Source organism: Danio rerio, chromosome 17, assembly GCF_049306965.1.
Source record: "Danio rerio strain Tuebingen ecotype United States chromosome 17, GRCz12tu, whole genome shotgun sequence".
Classification (NCBI taxonomy): domain Eukaryota; kingdom Metazoa; phylum Chordata; class Actinopteri; order Cypriniformes; family Danionidae; genus Danio; species Danio rerio.
Window position 1 is genome coordinate 24256766 of NC_133192.1, and position 25555 is coordinate 24282320.

A 25555-nucleotide genomic window follows, 5' to 3' on the forward strand; every position below is an offset into this window, starting at 1 on the left:
TGAATGCAACACAAACATAAAGGTTAAATCAATGTCAGTTTTTTTTTTTTTTTGTCGTTTCCTGTTTCATTTAATAATTTGCTGAAATCTGAATTGGAAATAAGATCTATTTAAAGGGCGTCCACATTTTCTCAAAAACAGTAAGTTTGCCTTTTAATTTGAACTAATTTGTTGCACTTTCACCAACAAATGTTTAGCAGCATCAGTTGTGATCATCACTGCCAATAAGCTATGAATTTTTTTTCATACTTTTTTTTACAATTACAAATTTTGTAGATTTTTTAATTTATTTTTTAGAAAAACACAAAATAAATTTTGATTATTATGTTAAATATACTAAGTCTAATCAGATTGCTTTGATTATTACTGCCCTGGATAAGTCAATGATGAGGAACAACATTCATTTTAAAGCATTAAAAATTTTTTCCAATATTACATTAAAAAATAAATAAGCAAATTTAATACAAATGCAATAATAATAACAAAAGCTTCAATAATAATAAAAAACCTTTAATTAAACTCATTCAGAGGGGTTAAATCATTAAAACTGAATCTGCATTGATAATCAGTACTGATATGAGTAAAGAAACCTGTCAGTGATCATATATTTTTATATTTTTGTCCTCAGTGAGTCTATACAGAAGGTTTACAAAAATATACTGATATCCTGTGATTTGTGAAAGGACAAAGTTTTATTACTTGATAGAACTAGACAAAACCTTGCATAAGCAAAATCACCCTTTCCTACACACACACACACACACACACACACACACACACACACACACACACACACACACACACACACACACACACACACACAGACACACACATACACACAGAGTTAATGGCCACAAATTCTGGTTCTGCTTTAGTAATTACAGTGCAGTTTGGAGCTTGTTAGTTACAGGCACACAAACACATGTGAAGCTCGGTGTGAAAGCTGTGATTAATAGCTCACACACTGAGGAATGTGGAGCCCAGCATTCAGGTCAAGTATTCTGGTAGTTTAGTGAAGTTTAAGGGTGTGGTTTGCTTCGTTTAGATTTTGGAAAAAGCCTTCTCTGTGTCTGACAAACACACACACACACACATACACACACACACACACCCCTTTTCTCCAGGGAATTAGACACTTCTGACTAGTCACTTCTCACTAAAGGCTTCATAAGCCATCTGTATCAGGTGGTCTGAGTTAGTGTTTTAATCTGATATACAGAAATGCCTTCTCCATTTAGTCTCTAATTGCTATTTAGAGAGAAGACAGATGGAGAGAAGACTCTCTTTTGTTGTGCTTTGTTGACATTTTATTGTATTTATATAACGACCTGTTTTATTTCATCAAATTTTATTTAAATTTATTGTAGTTTTTATTCATAGAATGTAACTATATATATATATATATATATTACTTTATCAGTGTTTCACTGTATTGTATTTTGTTTAGTCATACCTTTTCATTTGATTTTATGGTAGTTATTTTAGGTCACGGGTGTTTAACTTTTAAGTTTCTGGAGGGCCGCAGCACTGCACAGTTTAGTTCCAACCCTAATTAAACACACCTGATCAAACTAATTACGTCCTTCAGGCTTGTTTGAAACCTACTGATAAGTGTGTTGGAGCAGGGTTGGAACTAAACTGTGCAGGACTGTGGCCCTCCAGGACTCCTGTTTGACACCTCTGTTTTTGTAGGTCATTTTTTTTGTTTGTTTTATTTTATTTGTTTAAATAAATTGTATTGTATTGAATTTCCTCATTTATATATCGGAATTCAATAGAAACATACTATAGTTTCATCACTTATTTTATAATATAAATTTTTTTTTTGTTTATTTTCTTGTTTTTTGTGCGTATTTTAATTGTATTGTCTTTCATTTAGTTGTATTTTATTTGACTTTAGTGTAGTCATTTAAGATTGTTTTATGTTCATTTGTTCAATTTTATCGTCCTGTGTTGGGATCTATTGTTTTTTTTTTTGTTTTTTTTAGCTTCGTAATTTCCTTAGAATGCTGTTCCAGTTTGCCAGTTCAAACTAGACGACAGTCATAGTCTGTCAGGTCATTTTTAAAATTTTTTAATTTTTTTTTGCCTGAAATGAGGCCAGGGATTAAGTAAATTATAAGTTTCAGAAACTCTTAGCTGAACTCTAGGTACTTTTGGTTTGTTGTCAAATAAAAAGAACATATTTTCTTGCCTCTCTTGATTTTTTTTTTCTTTTTTAAATTTGTATTTAATACTTTTCTATAACATAAATTTGGGTGTACTCGTTTTTGGACAGTTATGGTAAGTTATTTTTTTCGATAAGCTTCAGTTTTGGCTTCAGTATTGACTGATCTAATGTATTTGCACAAATATAATATTGTAACGCTTTATTAAAAAAATGAATTTAAAAGATAGATTTGTGAGGGCTGTACTCATATATGCTGAGCATTGCACAAGCCATGAACATCCAAAAAAGCAGAGGTCAAGTTCAGAGATGAGTGTTTTGACCTTGTTGACCTCATTGGGATCAGACTTAAGCTAAATGCTAATCCTGGGTGAGTTTTCAGATTAAATACTCTTTGGCCCCGTTTACACTGTCAAGTCTTGATGCCACGCATGATTTACGATGTCACGCATACATAAAGGCGGTTTCTAGCATCTGTGCCATACTAGCCACGACGGAAGAAATTGTTTAGATTTTAGCTCTGCGAAATATGCGAAGTGTAGTACTGTATAAGCAGTGAATGGTTCAGTCCAGATTAACCACCACACAGTTTATGTACTGGTATAGCTCTGATGTGTGTGTGTAGTTGAAGATGTAGCCTCTTCTTGTTTGCCCACTGGTGTTAGGGAGAATAAAGTTGTTCTATGTGTAGCTCGCAGTGCGTGTAATAATAGCGTCAAAAAGCAAAAGTTACAACACAGTTCGCCCAAAATGATTTTGAGGCGGAGGAGGTGGGAAAGGGCAGTCATTGGAGCTTGCACCTATGGTTTATATATGGTGTCCTCCACCATTTAGAGGAATTTGTGGGTACGAGAGAGATCTCAGGTCTGGTGGGAGCAAATTGTGGCAACTGACTTCTTTCCTCCTCCATGTTTCCTCTGTTTTTATTGTTTACCATGTTTTTGATTAGTTTCATTAGTTTGATTAGTTTACCATTGTGTCTCCTCACACGCTCTTTCTTCTATGTCATACAACTGTGGAGAAGCACCACATTGTCGCAAGTTTAATAACGTATAAAAGGGAATGCCTCAATAAATCCGATTTGCTTGTTTACATGACTGTCAGATTGTCACATATCCTGTTTATTTCTGATTTATTTCCACATATGAAGGAGGCCTGAAACCGATCTCTGAATATCCGAATGCATACATTTTTTTTTTGTGTTTACATGGCCAAAGAACAGATCCGATCTGTGTCGTATATGAAAAAAAAATCGGAATTGGGTCACATTTAACTGGCAGTGTAAACAGGGCCATAAAATTTAAACAACTGTTGTGTTTTTGTGTTTGTCATCAGGTTCTGGAAATCCTGGTGCAAGCAGTAGTGGATAATCTGACCGATCACCGGGGCGAACAGGCCTCCATTCTCAGACCCAAACTCCAGGAGCTCTTGGGCAGAGTGTCGTCCCGCTGCAGCACAGACGCACAGATATGGAAACAGTACGCCCGTCTTTATGGCGATGGACATAGCAACAATGCAGAAGACAATGAAAAGGTCAGTTTCTTTTTTTTATTATTAATACTTTTAATATTATTAATTAATAGAAAATACAGATGCGTTTTTTTGTTTTGTTTTGTTTTTTGTTTTTTATTTAGCCCATTCCAGAATTCACACATTACTGTCTGGCTAGTTTCTGTCCTTTACTTATGCTAAAAAGAGAATAATGGTCCAACATTCCTGACCATTATCACCAATAAAGCCTAGAAAAACAGGGCATCAGTATATTGTAAACTGACAGGTTTAAATATTCCTTTCCAGTTATCAAAGAAATAATTTGTTCCTTAATTATAGTTTTGTAACTATTAAATTGTTTTAAATTCAAAAATAGGAACATATACATCAGTGTAAAACCTATAAATGGTGGAAAAACATATTCGGTATAATTGTGTACCTGGGTCTCCACTTTTGCCATGGTCTCTTTTGGCATTAACAAACTTATCCCTCAGGTTTTTCCAAGCCTTTTAACAAAAGCTTTCTTCTTTTCCCATTGCTGTTGCAATTTCTAGCCAAGAATAATTGGTCATCTGATTATCCCTATGATCATGCATGGTCAGATCATAAAGATGTCTGTACAGTCATATCCATTTCAGACAAAATCTCTTCAAAATGTTTCATATTTATTTTCAAATCAAATGCTGCGCTGCGCGAACTGTTCGCTTGAGTCTCAAAAAGCAATGTGCGTTCCGCCAGTCAACATCATGTCATGAGCACCCAAAGCGAACCTCCGCAAACACATCGATGATGTCACATTCGCCGCTCACACTCAAGCAAACTAGCGGACATGTCGAGTATGAACCAGGCTTTAATGGGTGATACAATGTCTACTACGTATTGGATCTGGTCCAGCACGTCATCGTGATACAGACAGCAGCAAGGACATCTTGTTTTTTTTTTGTGGTCAACTTGATTATTTTATGCTCAATTTACTTAAATTTGTAAAAACAATTAAGTTAACTTAATCTATTTGTGTTGGGACAACATGAAGGAATAGTCTGGAAGCCAGCATTTTTTAAAGTGTACGTAAAAGAGAGAGCTTTAATTTGTTGTTGCTTGATCACCTTTCATCTGGATAGCTCTAAGTGTTTTATGTGTTATATTTATAGGCGCTGCAGTTTCTGAGTAAAGCTCATCGATGTGAAACGCAGGCGGCTGGATGGGAGAAAGACACAGGCAGCTTCAAATCTGTGGTGAAAGGTGCCAGAGACATGGCTAATGGTGAGATTTCAAGCAAACACACACCACACTTTCCCTTTCTTTTTAACAAGGCCATTTGAGAGGGACACAGAGGATCGTGGTGGTGCGCTCATTCAGAGAGTCACTCTATCATGGCTAATGTGGCAGCGCATGAGCGTTGCGCTCCTCTGAAAGGCCTGATGGATTGAGAACACGGAGCCGGAGCAAGAACGACAAACAAGCCTTTTACCCCTGTGACCTCCAGCAGGCACAGACGTGTGTGTGTGTTTGTGTGTGTGTTTACCAGATGGGTTTGCTTTGTCCGTCCATCTGTGTGTGCGTGTCTCATTAAGAGGGATGTTGAGGGTTTGGTCAGTGAGTGTGTGTTGAATTAAACATCAGTTGAGACAGAGTGCAGGTTTTGGGTTGAATAGTAATTCTTTCTTTGTTTCTAAACGCATGACTCTCTGTGGCGCACTGCTGCTCAATAGCATGAAAAAAATTATCATATCTCCTCAGTTGATTTGATTATATTAAGAAAGGCAAATGTTTTTGTATTGCTAGCTTTCTGAAATGTTATGTTTAAATATGCAAATGATTATTTGCATTATTTATTGTTTTATTAAATATGGACTCATTTGCATACACTTTGTAGCACAATAATATGAACACTAAAGGAAGTCAGGTTCAGAATTCTAGTAGTTAAAGGTTTTATGTTGTATTTATGTCTCTTTCTTCCTCCTTAATTCAGAAAATACTGAGAACAGCCAAACAAAAAACATAAAAATATAAAGAAAATTAGTTAGGAACATATTGCTCTGTAAAACATTCAGAAATCAGATATGAAAAAATCTTGTATAGTGAAAGTATTCCTAGAGCGAAATAAGAGAAAAACATTATAAAAAGCGTAGTAATTACTAAACTGCCTGTTTTGATTTATTACATTAGGATTTACAAATATTTTTGCATTGGTAGTTTTATTAAATGTTGTTAAAATATGCAAATGAAGTGTTTTAGTAAACATAAACTTATTTGCATGATTTCTGGCACAAAACTTCGTAATTCTATTTTTGATGTATTAATCAAAGGTTTTGAATAATGTTTTAAACTATAAAAATAAATTGTCTATCTATTTATGAACATAAATGAGTTAAAGGTGCAGTAGGTGATCTGCCAAAATGCTAACCGCTTAGCATATTACTTTTGGACAGCGGGGAGGGACTTTGATTCAAAGCCACGCCTCCTGAAATCCCAAACGCGCGCACTGCATCACAACAGCAGACAACCCACTAGTTCATGTCATTCGCCAGTTAGTTAGTGTTTGGCTGGCGGCATGCAGGAATTACATTTATTACTAAGCCATACTTATGCTATTTCAGAGTGAATATTCAGAGTAGCATGGTAAACAACAGTATAGGAAGGCTGTCATTGTTAAAAAATGATCCAATGTGAATATAAAAGCAACTTCAGCTCAATAAAGTAGGTTAGACGGAATATCGCTATTTACTGATGTTTTGTTGTTAAACTAAATAAAAATCTACATTATCGATGCTGTAAAAGGACCTTATGAAACTGAAAATAGTCACATCAATCTTTCGCTGGGAGATTTCAGTGGCTGAACAACACGTCTATGCATATAAATCATTCATAACACAACACAATCTAACATAAGCTTAGCCTGACTAAAATAGTTTTAAAACAGAACATTACCTGTCTAACAGTAATACTTCAGCTATGGTGTCGTCCTTCCTCCAGCGTGCTCAAGTAACTCCAATACTGATTCAGGTTTTTAAAAGTTTCAATTCAGCATTTCATTTTACCGCGTCTGTGATTGTTTTGTGAACACGCGGCACTCATGCAGGCACGCATGCGCGAATGGCGGATCTGCATGAACATAGATGTGCAGAAGTCCTAATCTACATTTGCTGACAGACCGTTTGAGCTACTTATCGGAATTATGGGGGATGTCGGGCCCAACAATATTTAATTGAATGAACATTTTTTAATTTTATGCCTTTTAATAGTTTAATCATTACTGTACGCCTTACTTCACTATTGGACTGTAAAGAGACTTTCAACCAGCACAACAAAAATGTTTCTGAAGACAATGAATCAGATGGAAGCCTGAATCAGATGGAAAATGAGGAGGACACGGCTAAACCTCACGCCTGCTCTCTAAAATATAATCTGACAAGTGTCTTTCACATATATTTGGAATAAGCATGTGTAAGTAATATGAAACGTTCACCTGTCTTTTGCGAGTTTGTTATTTAAGATACAGTACGCAGGGAAAGCGGACACATAGAGAAAAAGTGCAGCGCTGGTGAAGATTTTGGTTGTTTAAAATCAATTTGACGGATAAATATTTGGAGCTAAATTATTAACGTGCCAAACAGCATTTTCCGTTGTTTACATCCTTGTTTTTGTCCTTAAGTACAGTACCATGAACACTATAAACTGTGCATGTAATAGATCAATTTTAAACCAATAAAAATACTTACAGGTTATGACTCACAATTCACAGCTTCTTCTGTTATGGTTGGAGCTGCTCCTTCTTTGAGGAGTTCTTAGCAGATTCAAGCACTAAACAGAGAGATTCTGGAAGCTGTCCTTTGCCTTTTACAATTCTCTGGAACATTATTAAAATTAAACTGTAAGCGCTTCTCTCTTTATGTTGTATCCTCTGGAAGCCCAAATACAGAAACAGAAGAAGCTCTGTGGAAATAGCAGCATTTGGGCAGCATTTTAGCTTTGTCTGCTTTAGCATTACAGTGCCTCCGGCCACGCCCTTTCGCTGCACGGGGTGTATGCGCATGATGAATGCGCGTAACCTGAAGATTTTGTGATCTCACTAACCAGGATATGTTTTTTTTTTTTGTAGTCCCCAAATTTCATTCACTGTAGGCTTTGCTAAGCTAACTCTGTAAAAGCCTATCTCCCTTTGCATTGAACCTTGAGCGTATTACATTCAGAGATGTTGGTTATGTTTACACAGCTACATTACACATCAGCTAAAGTTTAATATATGATATCGCAGTGGACCGCCCCTTTAAAAACATGTATTTAATAAAAATCTACAGACACAAATTAATAAAGTGTGACAAAAGAAACCGACAAAATATGTTTCCCATTTCCATTTAGACTGAACAAAATAACAAAACTTTATGAAAAGCCCAAATGGCTAAAATCCCCAAACTGACGAGTGCATGATAACACTATATTTTATCCTGCAGTGTCTGGCCTTAAAAATCCAACTGTCACATCATTTTATTCTGAGTTGGCATTGAACATGGACAAGCTTGTCAAAGCGATTAGGATCATCTCTCACACAGTGTGTTGTCCTTGAGTTTGCAGGCTGTTTGTTGTTGATCTTAATGATTTATAAAGGGGGCGGCTCAGCAAATGTAGCAGAACCCTTCACACGCCTCCGTCCCTTCCCTCTTACTCTGGCCTGCATTCAGTGTGTGCGTGTGTGTGATTTGGAGAATCGATCACTATAAGAGAAAGGGGTGTGTGTGAGCATACATAAGAGAATGGTTTCCTCACTGGTTTGTGTGTTGCCTTGTGCATTTGTCTAGGTCTTGTTTGTATTCATGTGTTGGTGTGCAGTAAAGCTATATGTGCATGTGTGTGTTGTGAATGAGCTCTGCACTGATTAATCACACCACTTTCCCTGCTGTCGCTGCTTCAGGCAGCAGCATGAGGAGAGAAAGAGAGAGGATAGCTGGACAGAAAATGGGATTTCGGGAGAGATAATCACAAAATAATTTAGAACAAAGAGAATTAACAAACAATGGGCTTTTAAAAAGGGGATGGTTTAGAGACAAATAAAAAGGTTTTAGATAGAAAAATAACTTAGTGAAAAATGAATAAAGTAATTAGAAGAAAAGAATGTAAATGTAAGACCATTTAGAAACAAAAAAAGATAGACAATTTGCAGAAAACGCTGCAACAAATGCTTGTCTTGCTTAGAGTTTTCTTTTGTTTGAAGTGCAAATATCTAAAAATTCTTAAATAAAGCAGCTTTTTCCTGGCAATTAAAAATATATTGACATGTTATTAGAAACTGTATGCATGCATTTGTCGTTTGAGATATATGCATTTAGATCCAGAGCCTTTTTTAGATAGAGAACCTATACATGTTGTAAAAGAGGTAAAGTTCCTAGGAATAGTTTTGACAATAAGCTGTCTTTTGCTTATCATATTAAAATATTACTAAATGGATTTTTTAAAGCAATGGGTTTTATAAAAGTTTTAGCAAAGATTAAATTGGGTGCAGATTGGGTGATACTCTTAAGACTTTACAGGACACTTATTAGATAAAAAATGGACTATGGACGCATAGTTTATGGATCTGCAAGGGTATCATACATAAAGATGCTTGATACAGTACATCATACAGGAGTGAGACTTGCTTTTGAAACATACAGGACTTCTCCAATTCAAAGTTTATATACTGTACGGCAGAAGGAGAAATGTTACTTTACAACAGAAGATTGACATTGGCTCTCAACTATGCAGTCAAGCTGAAAGTTAACAAAGACATCCCAGCCTATTCTACAGTTTTCCACCCTCAACATCGGCACCTTTACAAAGCCAGACTCTGATACATTAGATCTTTCCGAAAGTGAAATGACAACTCACTTGGAGAAGTTGGATATTAATATGGATATAATAACAATGATGCATGTGTGCCCTATACCACCTTGGTATATTAAAAAAGCCACCTATTATAATGCACCTGTCTCAGTTTAAAAAAAGGGAAATCCACCCAAATGTTTATCGGGAAGAATTTATGAATATATGATACAATCTACCACCTTATCTACCAGTATATACAGATGAAAATCAGATGGATTAGTATCTGCTGGAGCAGTCATTGATTCAGAGTGTAAAAATTAAGTAGGTTTTTCCTTAAAACAAGCTAAATAATCTGCCAATCGGGTTAGCAAAATAATCTTATTTCAAAGCTAAACTAGATTATTTTGCTCACACCATTGGCAAATTATTTTGCCAAAAAGCGTTTTTTGCAGTAAACTAATTTAGAAAAAAGCAGGAAGGACAGAACGAAAAATGACATGAGACAGAAATGGAAAGAAAAAAAATATTTAGAAGAAAGTATTTATTAAGAAAAGTAAATTTGTAAAAGAGAGAATTTAGAAAGAGATGAGAAGGTGGACAATTTAGTAAGACATTTAAAAGAAATTCTCAAGAAATTTTGAGATTAATGAAAGAAGAGAATTTATGAACAATCAAGAATAAATGAGGAAAGCATGAACTGTCAAGGGAATCAGGGAATGGATGAATACAATGGAATTAAGGAAGAATGAACCGAGGTTTTAAAAAGAAAATAACAACACGAAAAAAGGGAGGAAAGAGAAAAGAACCAAAGATCTCAAGATGGAAACAATGTTGAAATGTAGAAAAGGAAATGAATGCACTTCAAAATCAACACTGATTTATTTTGGGGAAGCAGTATGAAAAATAGTTGCAATAAGTTTTACTGTTTTAGAACTGTTAACTCTATTTGATGATCATATTGTGCTAGAAATGGTTATAATTATGAGTTTCGTGGTGAACAAAAGGAGGCAGGTGTTGTGATCCTGTCTGTGTCTGTGTCTGTGTGTGTGTGTGCGTGCACGTGCGCGCACATGTGTGTTAAATGACTGTTTTAATGCTGTTGGATGTTGCACTAATGACTTCACTGATTAAACATGAGCTGCTCAGAGGTCGTTATCCATCATGTAAAGTCAACAATTCTATACACATACACACTCTGAATCGCAATACACTATTAGTCCACAGATCCAGTCATGTGACCTTTGACTGCTAGACATGCTCATTCTTTCCCCTCATTGGCTGTACAGTCTAAGAGATGAAGTTTTTGAGTAATTCCTCCAACTGTATGTGTGTGTGTGTGTGTGTGTTTGTGTGCGCCCCTCACTCAGTGTCCATCAGCTGCAGCAGGTCGAAACGCAGTCCTCAAGAGGCTCTGCAGCTGCTGTCTTCAGCTCGACTCAGTCTGAAGAGTCTGACCACCAAAGCCAGAGTAAGTCAAACACACGCACACACTCTTTCTCCTATTACAGGCTTCTGCTTTTTCATTCATTCATTTACTTGTCGGCTTGGTCACTTTATTAATCCGGGGTTGCCACAGCGGAATGAACCACCAAATTATCGCAAATTTTTACGCAGCGGATGCCCTTCCAGCCTTAACCCATCTCTGGGAAATATCCACACACACACACACACACTCATACGGACAATTTAGCCTACCCAATTCACCTGTACAGCATGTCTTTGGACTGTGGGGGAAATCAGAGCGAAGGCAGGGAGAACATGCAAACTCCACACAGAAACACCAACTGGGCCGAGGTTCGAACCAGCGGCCTTTTTGCTGTGAGGCGACAGCACTACCTACTGCGCCACTGCCTCGCCCCTCTTCTGCTTTTTTAAAATGAGATTTTTTTACATACCTGTTTAATTGTTTTGTGAAAGTTGCTAATTTTTTGCAGCTCCTAGTTAGTTAATGCTACATTAGTGCACATACAGTATAGGCCAAAGTGAAACAACAAATGGTTTTACTTTCAAAAAGTGACAATTCAAAATGAAACTGGATGTTTAACAGGAAATTAGGTCATTGGATTTAGGTGTGAAAGTGAATGTATGATGGTAAGACTTTGATAAGATGATAATGATAAAACTACTGGCTTATTATCTGCGTATTATTAAGGTAATAACAGATTATTAGCTTTTATAAAAGATTATCTTATTTTACATTCCTAATTCTACTTAATACCTAAACCCAACTGGTACAATACTTACTATTAAAAAGCATCTAATTAATAGTTTATTCAGCCCAAAGTCTTAGTTAATGCTTTGTTATAGCGTGAACTGTACATTTAAATTAAGTGTGACCTGACACAAATTAAATTGATCTAAAGATGTACACAGTTAGGGTAAACAAATACCATTGTTTCTCTGGAATTACTACATTTATTAGGTACAGTATAAGTTTGAGTTGAATGTTATATTTATATTCTGTTTTAAATAATTTCACAATTACAATATACTTTCACCGGCCACTTCATTAGGTGCACCTTACTAGTACTAGGTTTGGACCCATTTTGCCTTTAAAACTGCCTTAATCTTTCTTGGCAGAGATTCAAGAAGCTATTGGAGCTAATCCTCAGAGATTTTGGTCCATATGGATTTGAAAGCATCACGCAGTTGCTTCAGATTAAATAAAGCTTCAGATTAATAAATTGGCTGGTGAGTGTATATATCAATTAAACAAGTGATGTCTTGTTGATAATAATAAACGAAAACTTTCAAAACAGACAAAAATTCTTACTGACCCTGAACTTTTTGGTAGCGAACATGAGAAATTTACTGGACCTCAATAAGTGTTTGAAATAGTGTTAAATTACATGGAAAAAAAAAATGTAAAAACAATAAAACATGACATTTGGATGAAACATTACAGGCGTCTTTTATGGAGAATAACTTTACAAATGGAATCACAGTTAGACTAGGGGGATGTTTAATTAACATGCAAATTGTCATTTTAGAGTTCATGTGCTTTTAATATGCATTATAAAGTTTAGTTTTGTGGTGTCTTTTTCTCATTTGTTATGTCGCAGCAACTGTACACTGACGTGGCCACAGGTGAGCTCCACGATGACCTCAGAGATGATGTCATCGAACTGGAGCAGCTCATCACAGAAATCCAGGATTTGAGCGCACAGCTGCGCAGCCAATGACAAGCCAGATCATTATCTGCTATTCCTCTCTTTGGTTACTTTAAATGTTGCACTTTTAACATCATGTATTAGACCAACAAAACCTCTGGAGATCCTGGAGAGTTCAGGACGTCTGTCACTTGTTTTTAAATCAACAGGGGAAATAAAACCTGGAAGAAGGACTTGATGTTTTTTTTTTTTTCCCCATTATGACCTGATCCAGGGTCAGTTGTCTATGCCTTAATCAGAGCTCCTGTAATCACAGTGTGTGGTTTTTAAGATCCCCGAGACTGGTATTGAAATTTCTTTGTACAAGAGTGCCTGTTAAATAAACAGTAAACATCTTTTTCTAACATATTTCATCCTTGCACTGGTTCTTTTTGTCGCATCTGATTAATCTGATTCCACACTTTAAATCAGGCTGGACTTTAATTGTCTGTCTGTGTTTTATTGTTCATTAGATAAAGAGAAAACCGCTATGAAAGTGATTGCAAAGAATTTATTATTCTTACAGTAATGGTGTGAAGTCTGGTATTATTTCACTACATTTAGAACAGTTTTAACTGTACTTTAGGTGTGAATGGGACATTAGTCAATTAATTCTGAATAAATCACATGTATAATACATAATCACATACATTTTATGTGTTTTAGTCAAAACTAGCTCATTCAAATTTGACTTTAAGCCAATAGTAGGATGAGAACCCAAAGGCTCTTACTGGTTGACTTGCACTTCGTAGTGTACCATCATTTTAACTTTAAAGCTTTCCGGCAGCTGTCATATTAGTCGTATAACTCCCCATTCACCTTGAATGCTGTTAATTACTATTGTCTGTTTGTGTTCTGCTCAGGCACTGTAGAGAGATTGTTAGCTTTTATTTTTGCTGTTTTCTTTTTCGATATGTGCCTCAGTTGGCTGATTAAATCTAAAAAACTATTTACACAAAATGTAAACACTGACAACATTTACTTCTGAACAACTTTACTTGTGTTAAAGTAGTTAAGGCAGCTTTTAACCTGAGGCTCAATAGTGTTTCACATTTGTTAATTAAAAATGGGAGTTATTACTCTAGGTTAACAGTTTCAATCATATTTGATTAATTAAGAGCATTAGGCACACTGTAGTTTACAATTTGAGCTGGATTTTTTAAATACATTTTATGAAGTCCCTATTGCTTACACAGACTCCATCTATTCAAGAATACAGTAAAAAATAAAATATTATTTTAAAATTAAAGCAACTGTTTTGTATTTTAAATTTGTATTTTTGGAATTTCATATATATATATAAAAAAGTTGATTCCCAGGAATAAAAGCTAATTATTAAGCAAATGTTATTCTAGTCTTTAGTATCACGTGATCCAATCAACAATCATTCTAATAAAACATTTAAAATTCTAATATAATAATTTTGCAGAAGCCTTTAACTAATTTACCAATTGAAATCGAGACTCATTAGACCAGGCAACGTTTTCCCCAATCTTCAGTTGTCCAGTTTTGGTGAGGCTGTGCAAATTATAGCCTCAGTTTCGTGTTCTTAGCTGACAGGAGTGACACCTTTCTGTCAGCATGAACCAGTCTGGCCATTCTCCTCTGACCTGTGGCATCAACAAGACATTTGCGCCCACAGAACTGCTGCTCACTGGATATTTTCTGTTTTTCAGACCAGTTTCTGTAAACCCTAGAGATAGTCGTGCATGAAAATCCCAGGAGATCAGTAGTTTCTGAAATACTCAGACCAGCCGTATGGCAACAACCATGCCATGTTAAAAGTCACTTAAATCACATTTCTTCCCCATTCTGATGCAAGGTTTGAACTGCAGCTGATCATATTGACCATGTCTACATGCCTAAATGCATTGAGTTGCTGCCGTAACTGGCTGTAAAAAAAAAAAAAAAAAAAAAAAAAAAAGTGTTTGCTCTCATGTTAATAAGAATATTTTTGATCTGTGACAAAATATATATATATATAAATCAGTAAGTATATATAGCTGTCTGCTGTCCTTTTCATTTAATCTTTTAGGGAGATTTACATTTAGCATCTGATTTCTCACATATCTAGACTCTCTTCCTGTCTGAGTTGCATCTTGCTTGCACATCTTCCTCTCTGTCTGTCCTCAGAGAAATGACATCATGCCTCTAATTCTCTGCATGGTATTTCAGCATTACAGACTATCTGTAACTGATTAGCATTGGTTATGAGAACATTTCTTTGTTTGTTTGACCGTGAAGAGAAACTAGGAAATTGGCAGTGTTTGGTTATTCATCATTTTCACAAAGATTTGCGTGAATGATGCAAGAGCACTGCCTAGTAAGTTGCCCCAGAGAACCTACAGGAAAACTGAGGGCTTGAAAACATGAAGCTGTCATAAAGCAAACATCCTGTGTATTTTCTGGGAACAACCATGTGAACTTCTAAAAGAGATTACACAATGTGAAAGCACTTGAGCTGCCGTTTGATCACAATACAATATAAACGTTAGCATGTGCTGCTACATCATTCACAAAGTGCTGTTCGTTTCTTTTTTAGGAGTGTTCTGAATAGTTGACACGTGCAGTGATAACATTTTTGTAGACAACCCCAGATCTGGTTTTCATATTAAGTTTAATAAGTTAACAATAGAACTTTTCTGTTTTACAAATTATTACAGAAAATAAACTCTTTTAAGAGTGAAGGTTTATAAGCCTTGCATGTGTTGTTCATAATGATAGTCTTCACAAATGACCAACTTATTATGAAGCCTATACAAATGCTGGCTATAACCAAACAAAACCATGGTGGCATGACTTCACAATTAAGCTTCCGATAACTCTTTCTGTCTTCAAAACATTTGGATACACTTTAATTTCTGGATCCCATTTAGGCATTTCCAGCTTTGCAGTTAATGTCAACTAACTCTCATTAGTAGACTAAGTGTTAGTAATATAAGTTGACATGTAATTGCACTGTATTTCTACCCAGTGGAATGGCTGTTGGAGGACAATCAAAATAATGTGTTTATTAAAGTGTAATGCTCAGTGTTAGTTGACTTAGTTGTAGAGTTACTTATGATTAGCAATGTTTCATGAGTTCACACTCTAAACATATATTTGACTGAATAGAATATGCATATTTCGTGTGCACTCCTGGGAGAGGGCTTTGAGCTCAGAAAAACACTGGTGCTATTCCCCTTATCAGGATTGAGAGAGTGAAAGGGGTCCGAGCACAGTGTCTAGCCTGGCTCTAAAACACTTACCCCTCTCCCCAATCTCCCCGATTTATGTAGGTGTAGGTTTTAAAAGTGTGGAGTTGGGGTGGTGGAGGGATGCTGAAGTTGAGAGAAAACCGAGGTGGGACGTGCTTAAATATTTATAGGCATTTGGTTCTATGCTGATTGAATAATAGAACGATTGTCTGATTAGCTTCGTCAAATGGTCACGGATGATGCTTCTCTTGAAATTTGTTTATAAAACATAACCATGAGAGCAATGGAAAAAGTGTACGAAAACATTTGAAGTTTGCTAGAACAATTATAAACACAGCAAGGTTTTATTGTCATCAACAACCTAAGTAGTCTATTTTAGTCATTTGCTGGCAAACACCAATTTTTCTAGACATGTGAAAGCTTTGAGAATTTCTTGTTGTATTAACATTTGGAACTCATGACATGAACTTGAATGGACTTTAATTGGACTTGAGACTTGATGCTGTCAGGCAAGACTTTGACAGGAATGTGTAAAATGTCTTATATTTGGACTTAACCTCTGACATGTATAGACCTACTAAAATCAAAGATTTGAGTATTGTTCACTCTAGATTAATCCCTTGAAACTTAGGCCCCGTTTACACTAGTGCGTTTTAGTTTGAAAACGCATAAGTTTTGCTACGGTTACGCCATCCGTCCACACTACGCCGGAGTTCTCGAGCGCCGAAAACGGAGCTTTTTGAAAACGCTGGAGAGGCCGTTTTCATTCTAAAACGCTGCTGCTCCGTCTCAGTGTGGATGGGGAAAGACGGAGACATCTGAAAACGGAGGCGGGGCTGCAAACGTTCGCCTATCTGATTGGGGCTTTTCCTCAATATTAAGTAGCCCACATACAGTTCAGTCTCGCATCCTCTTCTTGTAAGTTAAGACTTCGCAAGTTTGATCAAGGCTGCAGTCTCCCCCTTCTCAGTTTGATATGGAAAACATACCGAGGACACGGGTAAATCTTCAAAGGGAACAGTGTACTTTATAACTTCATTCACATCACCTTGGCTACGTTGTTTCACTTTCTCAACAATAAAATGTAAACATGATTTAAGGAACTGCCTATTTTCATTTTAATATTAGCAACTTAACAGACAGCAGAAATGTTGAGGCGTCGTGCTGCATATATGAGCGTCATCTTCACTGTGTGGATATTTATAACAAAACAGAGCCGATAACAACGGTCTCGTTTCAATTTCAGTGACAATACGAAACGCACCCTCTCTTTTGCTGAATATCAGTTTTAATAATCGATAATTATAAAAGTATAACATACAATAAGTTTATACATTGTAGGAAATAAAGACGAGCGATCAGTCAATGTACCTGGATTAATCATTAACTTATCTTTGCGCTTAACCAAAACATGTTACCCGTGAACAAGTAACTTAATAGATTCCAATGACCAAAGTCAGGGAATTGGCCTATGTCGTTAGATAAAGACAACAACATGAATGAAATTTCACGTTTAGCAAATATAGTGAGATTAGATCCAGCGGGAGATGCTTGATGAGCAGTCCGACAAGCAGAGCTCTCATCTGGGTAGAAATGCTGGAGCGCTTGCCCGAGAGTGTCTGTGTGGTCACGTGATGTGCGTTTTCAGCGTTTTGGTGTGGACGGAGAGCAGTTCAGAAACGCTGGGTAAAACGCGAGTGTGGACGCGGATCGTTTTCATTCTACAACGCCGTTTTAAAACTAAAACGCACTAGTGTAAACGGGGCCTTACATGCAAAGCTTTACATGGATGGTTCACGCAAAAATGATTCATTCACCCTTCAACATATTTAGACGAATATGGTAGCTGGTACTCAATAGCTATTTTTCCATCAAAAGATGTAAATTAAATTTATGCACAAAACAGGAATATCGCATAAAAGATGTGCAAATAAAGCAGTGTTTTCATCCAATGAGTCAAAGAGAACAAAATTGTCACTTCTTGATTAACTGGCGCCAAATATCAAAAGTAAAAATGGAATATGCTGTGATAGGAGAAGCTGCGTCAATCTTTTCTGTATTTAAAAATTCCTTGCGCAACAGAAGAGAAATGCCAACATGTAATGAATGCGTGGTGGCGTTTGAAGGCATGAGATGTGGAGCACAGGCGCTCTTGACAATTCTGGAGGGAATTGATAAAACAATAACATTAACACTGAAATGGTTAAGGCACATCTTCACGTTTCCATCAATCCTTTTTTAAATATGTATATCCAAAATGTGCATAAAAATAGGTGAATGAAAACAGCTATTGACTTCCATTGGGTTTTTATTTAACCGTTATGGAGGTAGATGGGTGCCAGCATTCTTAAAAATATTTTCTTTTGTATTCAACAGAAGAAAAAAAGGTTTTAAACCAACAATTAAAAGGTTAAAGCCACATAAATTTACATTTTTGGGTACTTGACTGACTGAAGACTAGTTTCCATTAATTGGTTTTTGCTAAACTTTCGCAATATTTCTAAATGTTGATTAAAAAATATCTAATCAAAAATGACAGCATTTGTTATTTCGCTGAAAAGGTTCCTTTTGTAGTAAGTCATTCTAAAAACTGTGACTAGATGTGGGTAGGATTTCTGTGTATTTCAACCATATATATTTAATCAACGGAGTCATAGTGCAGTTATCAAAGCATTAATAGCAGCTAAGGGCCCTTTATTTATAGACCATTTCAATGTGGTCATGTCATCGGCCCATAAACATTTCCTGCTTGTTATTAACACTATTTTATAACTGTAACAAGGGAATTCAATCATAACTTACGTAATGGTAAAACAGCTATCATAACATTATTTATCAATATGTGGCTCTTTTTGGATTTGTTGAAGCTATAGAAATTAAAAATGTAAAACAAAGTACGCTGGTACCATTACATTTCTCAAAACGGTGTATAAAACAATGAACAATATCGTTGAAGCATGATTTTGTAATTTTTATTAACCTATTTTCTCTTGAAAATGTCACCTTTAAAACTGGAAAGGCTGTAGAAATCTAGAATTGTGTGTAATTCAGGCATTTTACCAGTAACCCCCCACCTCATCCCTCCAATGGACTTTGGTTGGACGTAACCCAGCGTGTTAAATGGATAACATATTTTCTTATTTTGGTCTTTGAATATACTCCTGCACACTCTTCACCAGGGGTGTCGAGACTTGTTTCTGGAGAATCACTTCCTGCAGAGATCAGGCCTAACCCTAATTAAACACCCCTAAACTAGCTAATTAAGCTCTTTAGACTTCGTAGAATCTTCCAGGCAAGTGGATTGAAGCTGGATGGAGCAAAAATCTGCAGGGCATTGATCCTCCAGAGGCAGGATTTAAGGTTTGCTCTGCTACACTTTTGGAAGCTAGCAAGAAATAGATGTCAAGCTCTCCTTATGGTCCCAAAGGATGCATTTGTCTTAATGTCTAACGTTTTAGTTCAGGTGGCATCTTAAACTGAATCTTTGTGTTTGAAAGCCCCATATTACAGTGCAGAGTTGCTGACAGAAGGCATCTGCGTTCCTCCCACCGGGGCTGGCCTGCTGGCTGCGACAACAATCACAAAGCACATTTTTAGCTACATAAACTGTTAATTCCCCAGCACAGCTCTCTTTCCTCCCGCAGGGTTGTGCTGATATCATTGATACAGTGTGAAGTTCCTGTCCTCCCTCAGTGGGCTGCATGTGTGGTGCAGTGTCATTTAATTGTGTCTTTGTCATCTCACGCACAAATGAACAACCTACGAACCCAATGGGCCTTGTGTTATGTTCTCTGTCGGTTTATATAACCGTAAAAGTTGATTGTGTTTGACAAAACTGATCTTTTACAGTTCAGGCACTACTGTAATAATGGCCGCAGAAGAGACTCCCGAAAGGTGAGTTAATAAATTAAGGATTTTAAAGCTGCCTTATAGGGATTGTTTACCCAAAAATGTAAGTTTTTTTCATCATTTACTTACTGTCATACCTTTCCAAACCTGTTTTTAAATCAAAGCATGGCAAGTTTATTTATGTAGGACATTTCATACACAGTGGCAATTCAAAGTGTTTTATATAAATAGGAATAAAAGAGACAAGCAAAAATTATTAAAACGAATAAAAACAGATTAAAATGTGTTACAATAGGTTATAAAAGAATGAAAAGGAAAAGAAAGACACAATAGTGTGAGCTGTTGGACGAAGCACAGTGCTCATTCAGTAAAGGCACGGCTAAATAAATGTGTTTTCATTCTTGATTTTAATGTGTCTAATGTTGGAGCACATCTGATCATTTCTGGAAGCTGATTCCAGCAGCGGGGACGCAGTAGCTGATGGCTGATTCACCCTGCTTTGAATGAACTCTTGGAATTTCTAATTTATTTTATCCTAAAGATCTGAGTGATCTGTTAAGTTTGTATTCAGTGAGCAGATCTGTAATGTATTGAGGTGCTTGGCCATTTAGTTATTTATAGACAAGTAATAATACTTTAAAATATATTATGTATGTAACTGGGAGCCAATATAAAGACCTGAGGACAGGTGTGATGTGCTCTGATTTTCTGGTTCTGGTCAGAGTCTGGGGCTGCAGCGTACTTGATGAGCTGCAACTTTCTGACTTTCTTTTTGGGAAGGCCGGTGTAGAGTCCATTACAGTAATCAACAATTCTCGTAATTAAAATTAGGTTAAAATTTGTTTTTTTTTATCTTACAAGTGAAACTTATGACAGCAGTTAGTTGTTTTTTATATTCTTAAAATCAATTTCAGTGTTTCAAGTTTATAGACATGCACCTAGTAAGTAGTTATTTAGATTTTATGACAACTTTCTGTTTGAATGGAAACTGTTTGAAGCGGAGGTTGATTTTATTTTCATATCAAATAACTTTTATTTCCACATGATCACCAGTATGTGTGCTATGATGAGTGAAATACTTAGGTACTGTCTCCAGACAGTGCAAAATACAACAACATACTCCAAAAAACAAACAATATACTATTAGCACTGTTGACAGTAATACGCAAAACACAATAAATATGTAAAAGACAATATATACGTTAAGAAAAACAGACATTGCGCACAGATAGACAAGTACAGTCAAAAAGGTCTACACACTTGACTGTTGGTGGAAAATAATTGTAGGCTATATTGTTTGTTCCAACTGACATGGCAACAAGGTGCTGTATTAGTTAGAATTATTCTTGCTCTCCTTATATTCTGAATACACTCTCCTAATTTTGTTACGAGTTATGAATTCAAAGACCAAAACAAAAAGAAAGTGGTCTGAAGTACTTAGTTGAAGCATGCCATTAACATTGTACTCTCTCTCTCAGTCCTGCTCTTCTCTTTTAGTTATGATGGTCATTATTTTTAAACTATAAATAGCGGTGACCCAAGAATAGCTTTATGACAGCACTGTCTCTCTGTTCCTTAACTGAATCCCCGTTTCAGCTCCAGCCATTAGACCTGGCAGCTGAGGCAGGAACTGTCTTTTTATTTAATTAGAGATCATGAATTGATTAAAACATAACTCTAGTTTGGTAGTATTCCTCACAGAAGAGAGTGTTTGTGCATGTAAATCACAAGAACATTCTGTTTAACACCCGTTAACAATGTTCACCAAAACACTGGGTTCTCCTGAAGGATGATCTCATGCAATCAATAAATCAGTCTGAGGTCCTCTTCCAAATACTCTGAAGCTGATGAGGAATGGTATTCCTTGTCTGTCTCACCCACTCATGTCCTAGAATGGGCCGAGCTTAGTCTGGGCCTAAAATGGTCTTGATCTAAGGAAGTTTCTGAGTCACCTTTCAGTAATGCTGTAAAGACATCCTGCTTATCCAGATAACAAGCATCTGTAGGAGGACAGCGACTTTCGGCTAAGTTTAGGCAATTGTGAGCATGTGAAAGAATGGAGGCATGTTCATCTATTTGTGTGTGGAGGCTGCGTGTGGATGTTCCATGTATTAATAGGATCCGGTTTTCGACGTGTAGGGAGGCCATAGGGTCCCCGTTCATGGGCAGAAGACTGTCAAAGTCAGATTTAGAGCTGGTAAGCAGTCAGGCATGCTGTAGGGAGAAAGTCATTTGGATTACATAACTGCGCTGAACAACAAGGATCACTTTAATGAGTAAATCAGCAGAATAAATCAAGGGTTCTGTTTTAATAGTGTTGAAACAGCTGGGGAGTGCTGAAAAAAAAAAAGAGAGCCTCTTAAAGATGGACTTAGCTGGTTTAGGATGTCACAACACACTCAACGCTATTAATAATATAAGTTTCATAAAGAGTTTCGCAGTGATCCATTTTGGGTTTCCTAAAGAACTCTTCAGTGAACATTTCTTAAAATACCTTTTTTTTATAAGAATAAAGAACATTTTTAAAAATTTAAATATTTTAGGGGGAAATTAAATTGTTCAATGGTAGTAAACGGTGGGATAGTATAAGTTCTTTGTGGAACCATACACTTAATGCCAATGAAGAATCTTTAATTTTAAACAGGTACTTCAACCAAAAATGAAAGGCAAGAAGAAATTTCCCTGTAAGTATTAAGCTGGAGGATTTTCAAGCTGGTAAATCCTTTTTTGCTAGGAAATACACATATAATTGTGCTCTGGTATAAATAGGCCTTGTCATAAAACAATCCATCTAAAAAAGGCCAAGATTGTTTTCTGATCTTTTAACTTGGCCAAGCTGGTGGCTGTCAGTTGAATTTATTTATTTTTTGACAGTTTAAAAGTCGAAAAACCTCTCTAAATCCAACCACCATGGCAGGTCAGGCCAACAGAATAGTTACATTACATGCAAAGCCCATTCAAATTCTTTTTAGCCTTTAGTACATTGAATAAAAAATTACATATTTTTTCCACCTATATTTTTAACCATCAATTTGTCCTTAATGTTCTGGGATGCTGTCAAACAAAATAAAAAGTGTAATACTTTACCGTACATTAGATTTCAATCACTTTAATAACTCCTGAGCCCAAAGTGTAGTCTTTTCTCTTTCACATCTTGACATTTTGGTTTGAGTGGGATATATGTGGTTAAAGCATACTGTGATCACGCTTTTACTAATTATGTGCATAATTGTGGTTTTCTGTTTACATGAGCTCCATCTTAATCACAGTGCTGCCGTTATCACAGTATAGGTTGCATTCATGCACACTGTAAAATTGTAATAGGATTTTTGTTTAGTTTTGTACTAATATTGTTAAAGTTAATTCGTTCATTCATTCATTCATTCATTCATTCATTCATTCATTCATTCATTTTCTGGCCAGCTTGGTCCCTTTATTAATCCGGGGTCGCCACAGCAGAATGAACTGCCAACTTATACAGCAAGTTTTTACGTAGCACATCCCCTTCCAGCCGCAACCCATCTCTGGGAAATGTTCAAGTTCATGTCCAATTCTGAACTATATATAACACTTTTTCCTCCAAAAAGAGGTGTGCAGCTGATGCTTGCACTCTATGTGACAAGCTTGACTTATGATGGCTGCATTTACAGTATCAGACTTTTTTTTTTTTTTTTTTTTTTTTTTACAAACGACCCCCACCTTCAAATTCATAAGTATGCACAATTTATATACACAAACTTTTTTTTTGACTCTGGTATAAAGGTTCAGCCCCACATGTGTGTTCCAATAAGAGCTCCATCCCTGACGTCATGTCTGCAGGAGATTGGCTATATGGAGTTCGAGCACAAACTCCTGCCCTTGCACACTCACACGCGCTCAAAGTTTTCCAAGACTTTTCAAACTTCTGCTCGAGCTCAAACCGCGCGCACGCGAGCTCTCTCGCCGCCTTGACTCCCGTTTTCCCCGATTTCCGTTTCGTGCTTTGAAATTTTCTTTAACTCCAAGCATTTTCCCCCTCTTCTAAGTTATGTTTGCCTCTAAGTGTTTTCTTATGGCGAATAGATGACAGCGCGCGAGGGTTTACAACTGCTTCACACGCGACACAGTGGAGCTGCGCTTCTATAGTTTTATTTTGGTATCTTTCTATCTATAGTGTATATTTATAGTACAGAGGCTTTCTTTCAAACTTCCCCAACACTTTGACTGCTAAAGGATATGGCTATGCTCGTGTGGGACATCATTGTTTCTGTTACGTTATTAATTTCTCCGGCTTTTCTTTCGGCGGATCAGAGCGGCTTCAGGAAACTGTACGTTGTGCAACCGGGACCGAGCGGTACAGACGGGGTTCACGTGAGCTCCATTTCATCGCTCTCGGGAGCGTCGGGACAGCCACACTCATACAATGTGGAGCTGAAAGCCAGCTTCGGTGGCCAGGTCCGGACCCGCAGAATGGGTCACCAGCAGAACCCGAGCATTCCGATCCGCCAGGACGCGCAGTCTGGCCGACACACATCCAGCCATCACATGAAAGTGTCAGGGTAAGAACAGAGCCGAGTATAAAGTATTTAACACTTCATTTAGGATGTTTTAGCTTCATTATATATTTTAACAAACGATCTTGATTATTTGACAAAATAATTGACCATAATAGGCACGAATAACAGTTCAAAACATGCAAATACAGAATGAATGAGCAGGGATTTCTATTATCAGTGCTTTATGCAAAGTTGTTTTGCAGTCACTTAACAAATACACAAACTTTCAAACTATGAATAATTGTTTTTTTTTTTTTTTTTTTTTTAGACTTGTACTCGTTGAAAACTGGGCTGATGGTAGTTTAGGGTTGAATGAAATAAATGCAAAAATTAACCTCTGCAACACAACATCATAAGAAAGTTCATAGTGAGTTTAGTTATCTTTACTGAAGATACCACAGTAATATTCTTAAAAGTCATGCATGCTTTGAAACTTTTAGAAAGAGTCAACTAATGATTTTACTGTTCCATTAGAGATTTGGAGCCTTATTGCCAATGATGTGTTAGCAGCCACATGACATTAAGTAGCAATAAATTTGATAAGTCATCCAGTCTACAGCGAGTCGTAACCTTTTAAAAAGCACAGTAACATCTGTTGTTTCAGTAAGCCACGCGAGCCAGTTTAAATGTAGGCTACCGGCTCCCCTAGTAATGAACTCGATGCCCCTTAAAAAGTTTCGGGAGGCCATTTACAAAGTTTTTTTTTTACATTCCCTACAATCACACTGAGTAACAAGTGTATCCCAGCCTGTATTTCTTCATATTTTCTGTCACTTTACTATGAAGTACAGTATGAAGTAGTACAGTGGGAATAAGAGGACTGATTATATTGGAGCCTCCACCAGCTTTGGCCCCGGGCCCTCATGCCACTAGTGACAGCAGACTTACGTCAGAAACCGCTCTGGGTGGCCGAGGAGATTGACCGGGGGGTTACAGTAAGGTTAGTAGGTCCATTCAGTTTGTGTGTGATTGTGACTTTTGATGTCATTGCAGAGTGAACGTCTGTGGGGGGCAGTGCTGTGTTGGTTGGAGCAAGACCCCAGGATCTCAGCGCTGCACTAAACGTGAGTTATGATGATTTTGTGTCATGCATGTGCTTGCATTTTCTCAGGCCTTATTTCTGCACTAAAACTATTCTAAAATCTTTCTTGGACAAGAGAAAGCCCTTCATCACCCTCAAAAATAAGTTCAAAAACACTTCAGTTTAATATTGTTTCCAAAGGACTGTGGGTCTCACATGAAATCAATTATTCTAAGAATGTCAACAAAATTAGTTGAATTTAATAGTGTTGAAGAGTGGATTAAGTTTGGTTAGTCTTCTAACACAAACATTGCTGCTTCCATTCATCCTATTTAGGAAGAATC

General features: G+C 36.7%; 2 protein-coding genes across 6 annotated transcripts in view; both read left to right on the forward strand.

Moving 5' to 3' along the window:
• The window catches only part of ttc27 (tetratricopeptide repeat domain 27), a 149728-nt gene extending 136750 nt beyond the window's left edge, over positions 1–12978 (forward strand). For both annotated transcript variants that reach the window (NM_173285.2, XM_073926958.1), the window contains 4 exon segments: positions 3503–3700; positions 4810–4921; positions 10828–10928; positions 12523–12978. In NM_173285.2, the coding sequence (NP_775392.2) occupies positions 3503–3700; positions 4810–4921; positions 10828–10928; positions 12523–12642 (531 nt within the window). In that variant the 3' untranslated portion in view covers positions 12643–12978.
• A 10537-nt stretch (positions 12979–23515) lies between these two features.
• Positions 23516–25555, forward strand: part of ltbp1 (latent transforming growth factor beta binding protein 1) — a 161940-nt gene continuing 159900 nt past the window's right edge. For all 4 annotated transcript variants that reach the window (XM_017351811.4, XM_017351812.4, XM_017351813.4 and 1 more), the window contains exons 1-2: positions 23516–24193; positions 25184–25254. In XM_017351811.4, coding sequence (XP_017207300.2) covers positions 23871–24193; positions 25184–25254 — 394 coding nt within the window. In that variant the 5' untranslated portion in view covers positions 23516–23870. The remainder of the gene's footprint in view (positions 24194–25183; positions 25255–25555) is intronic.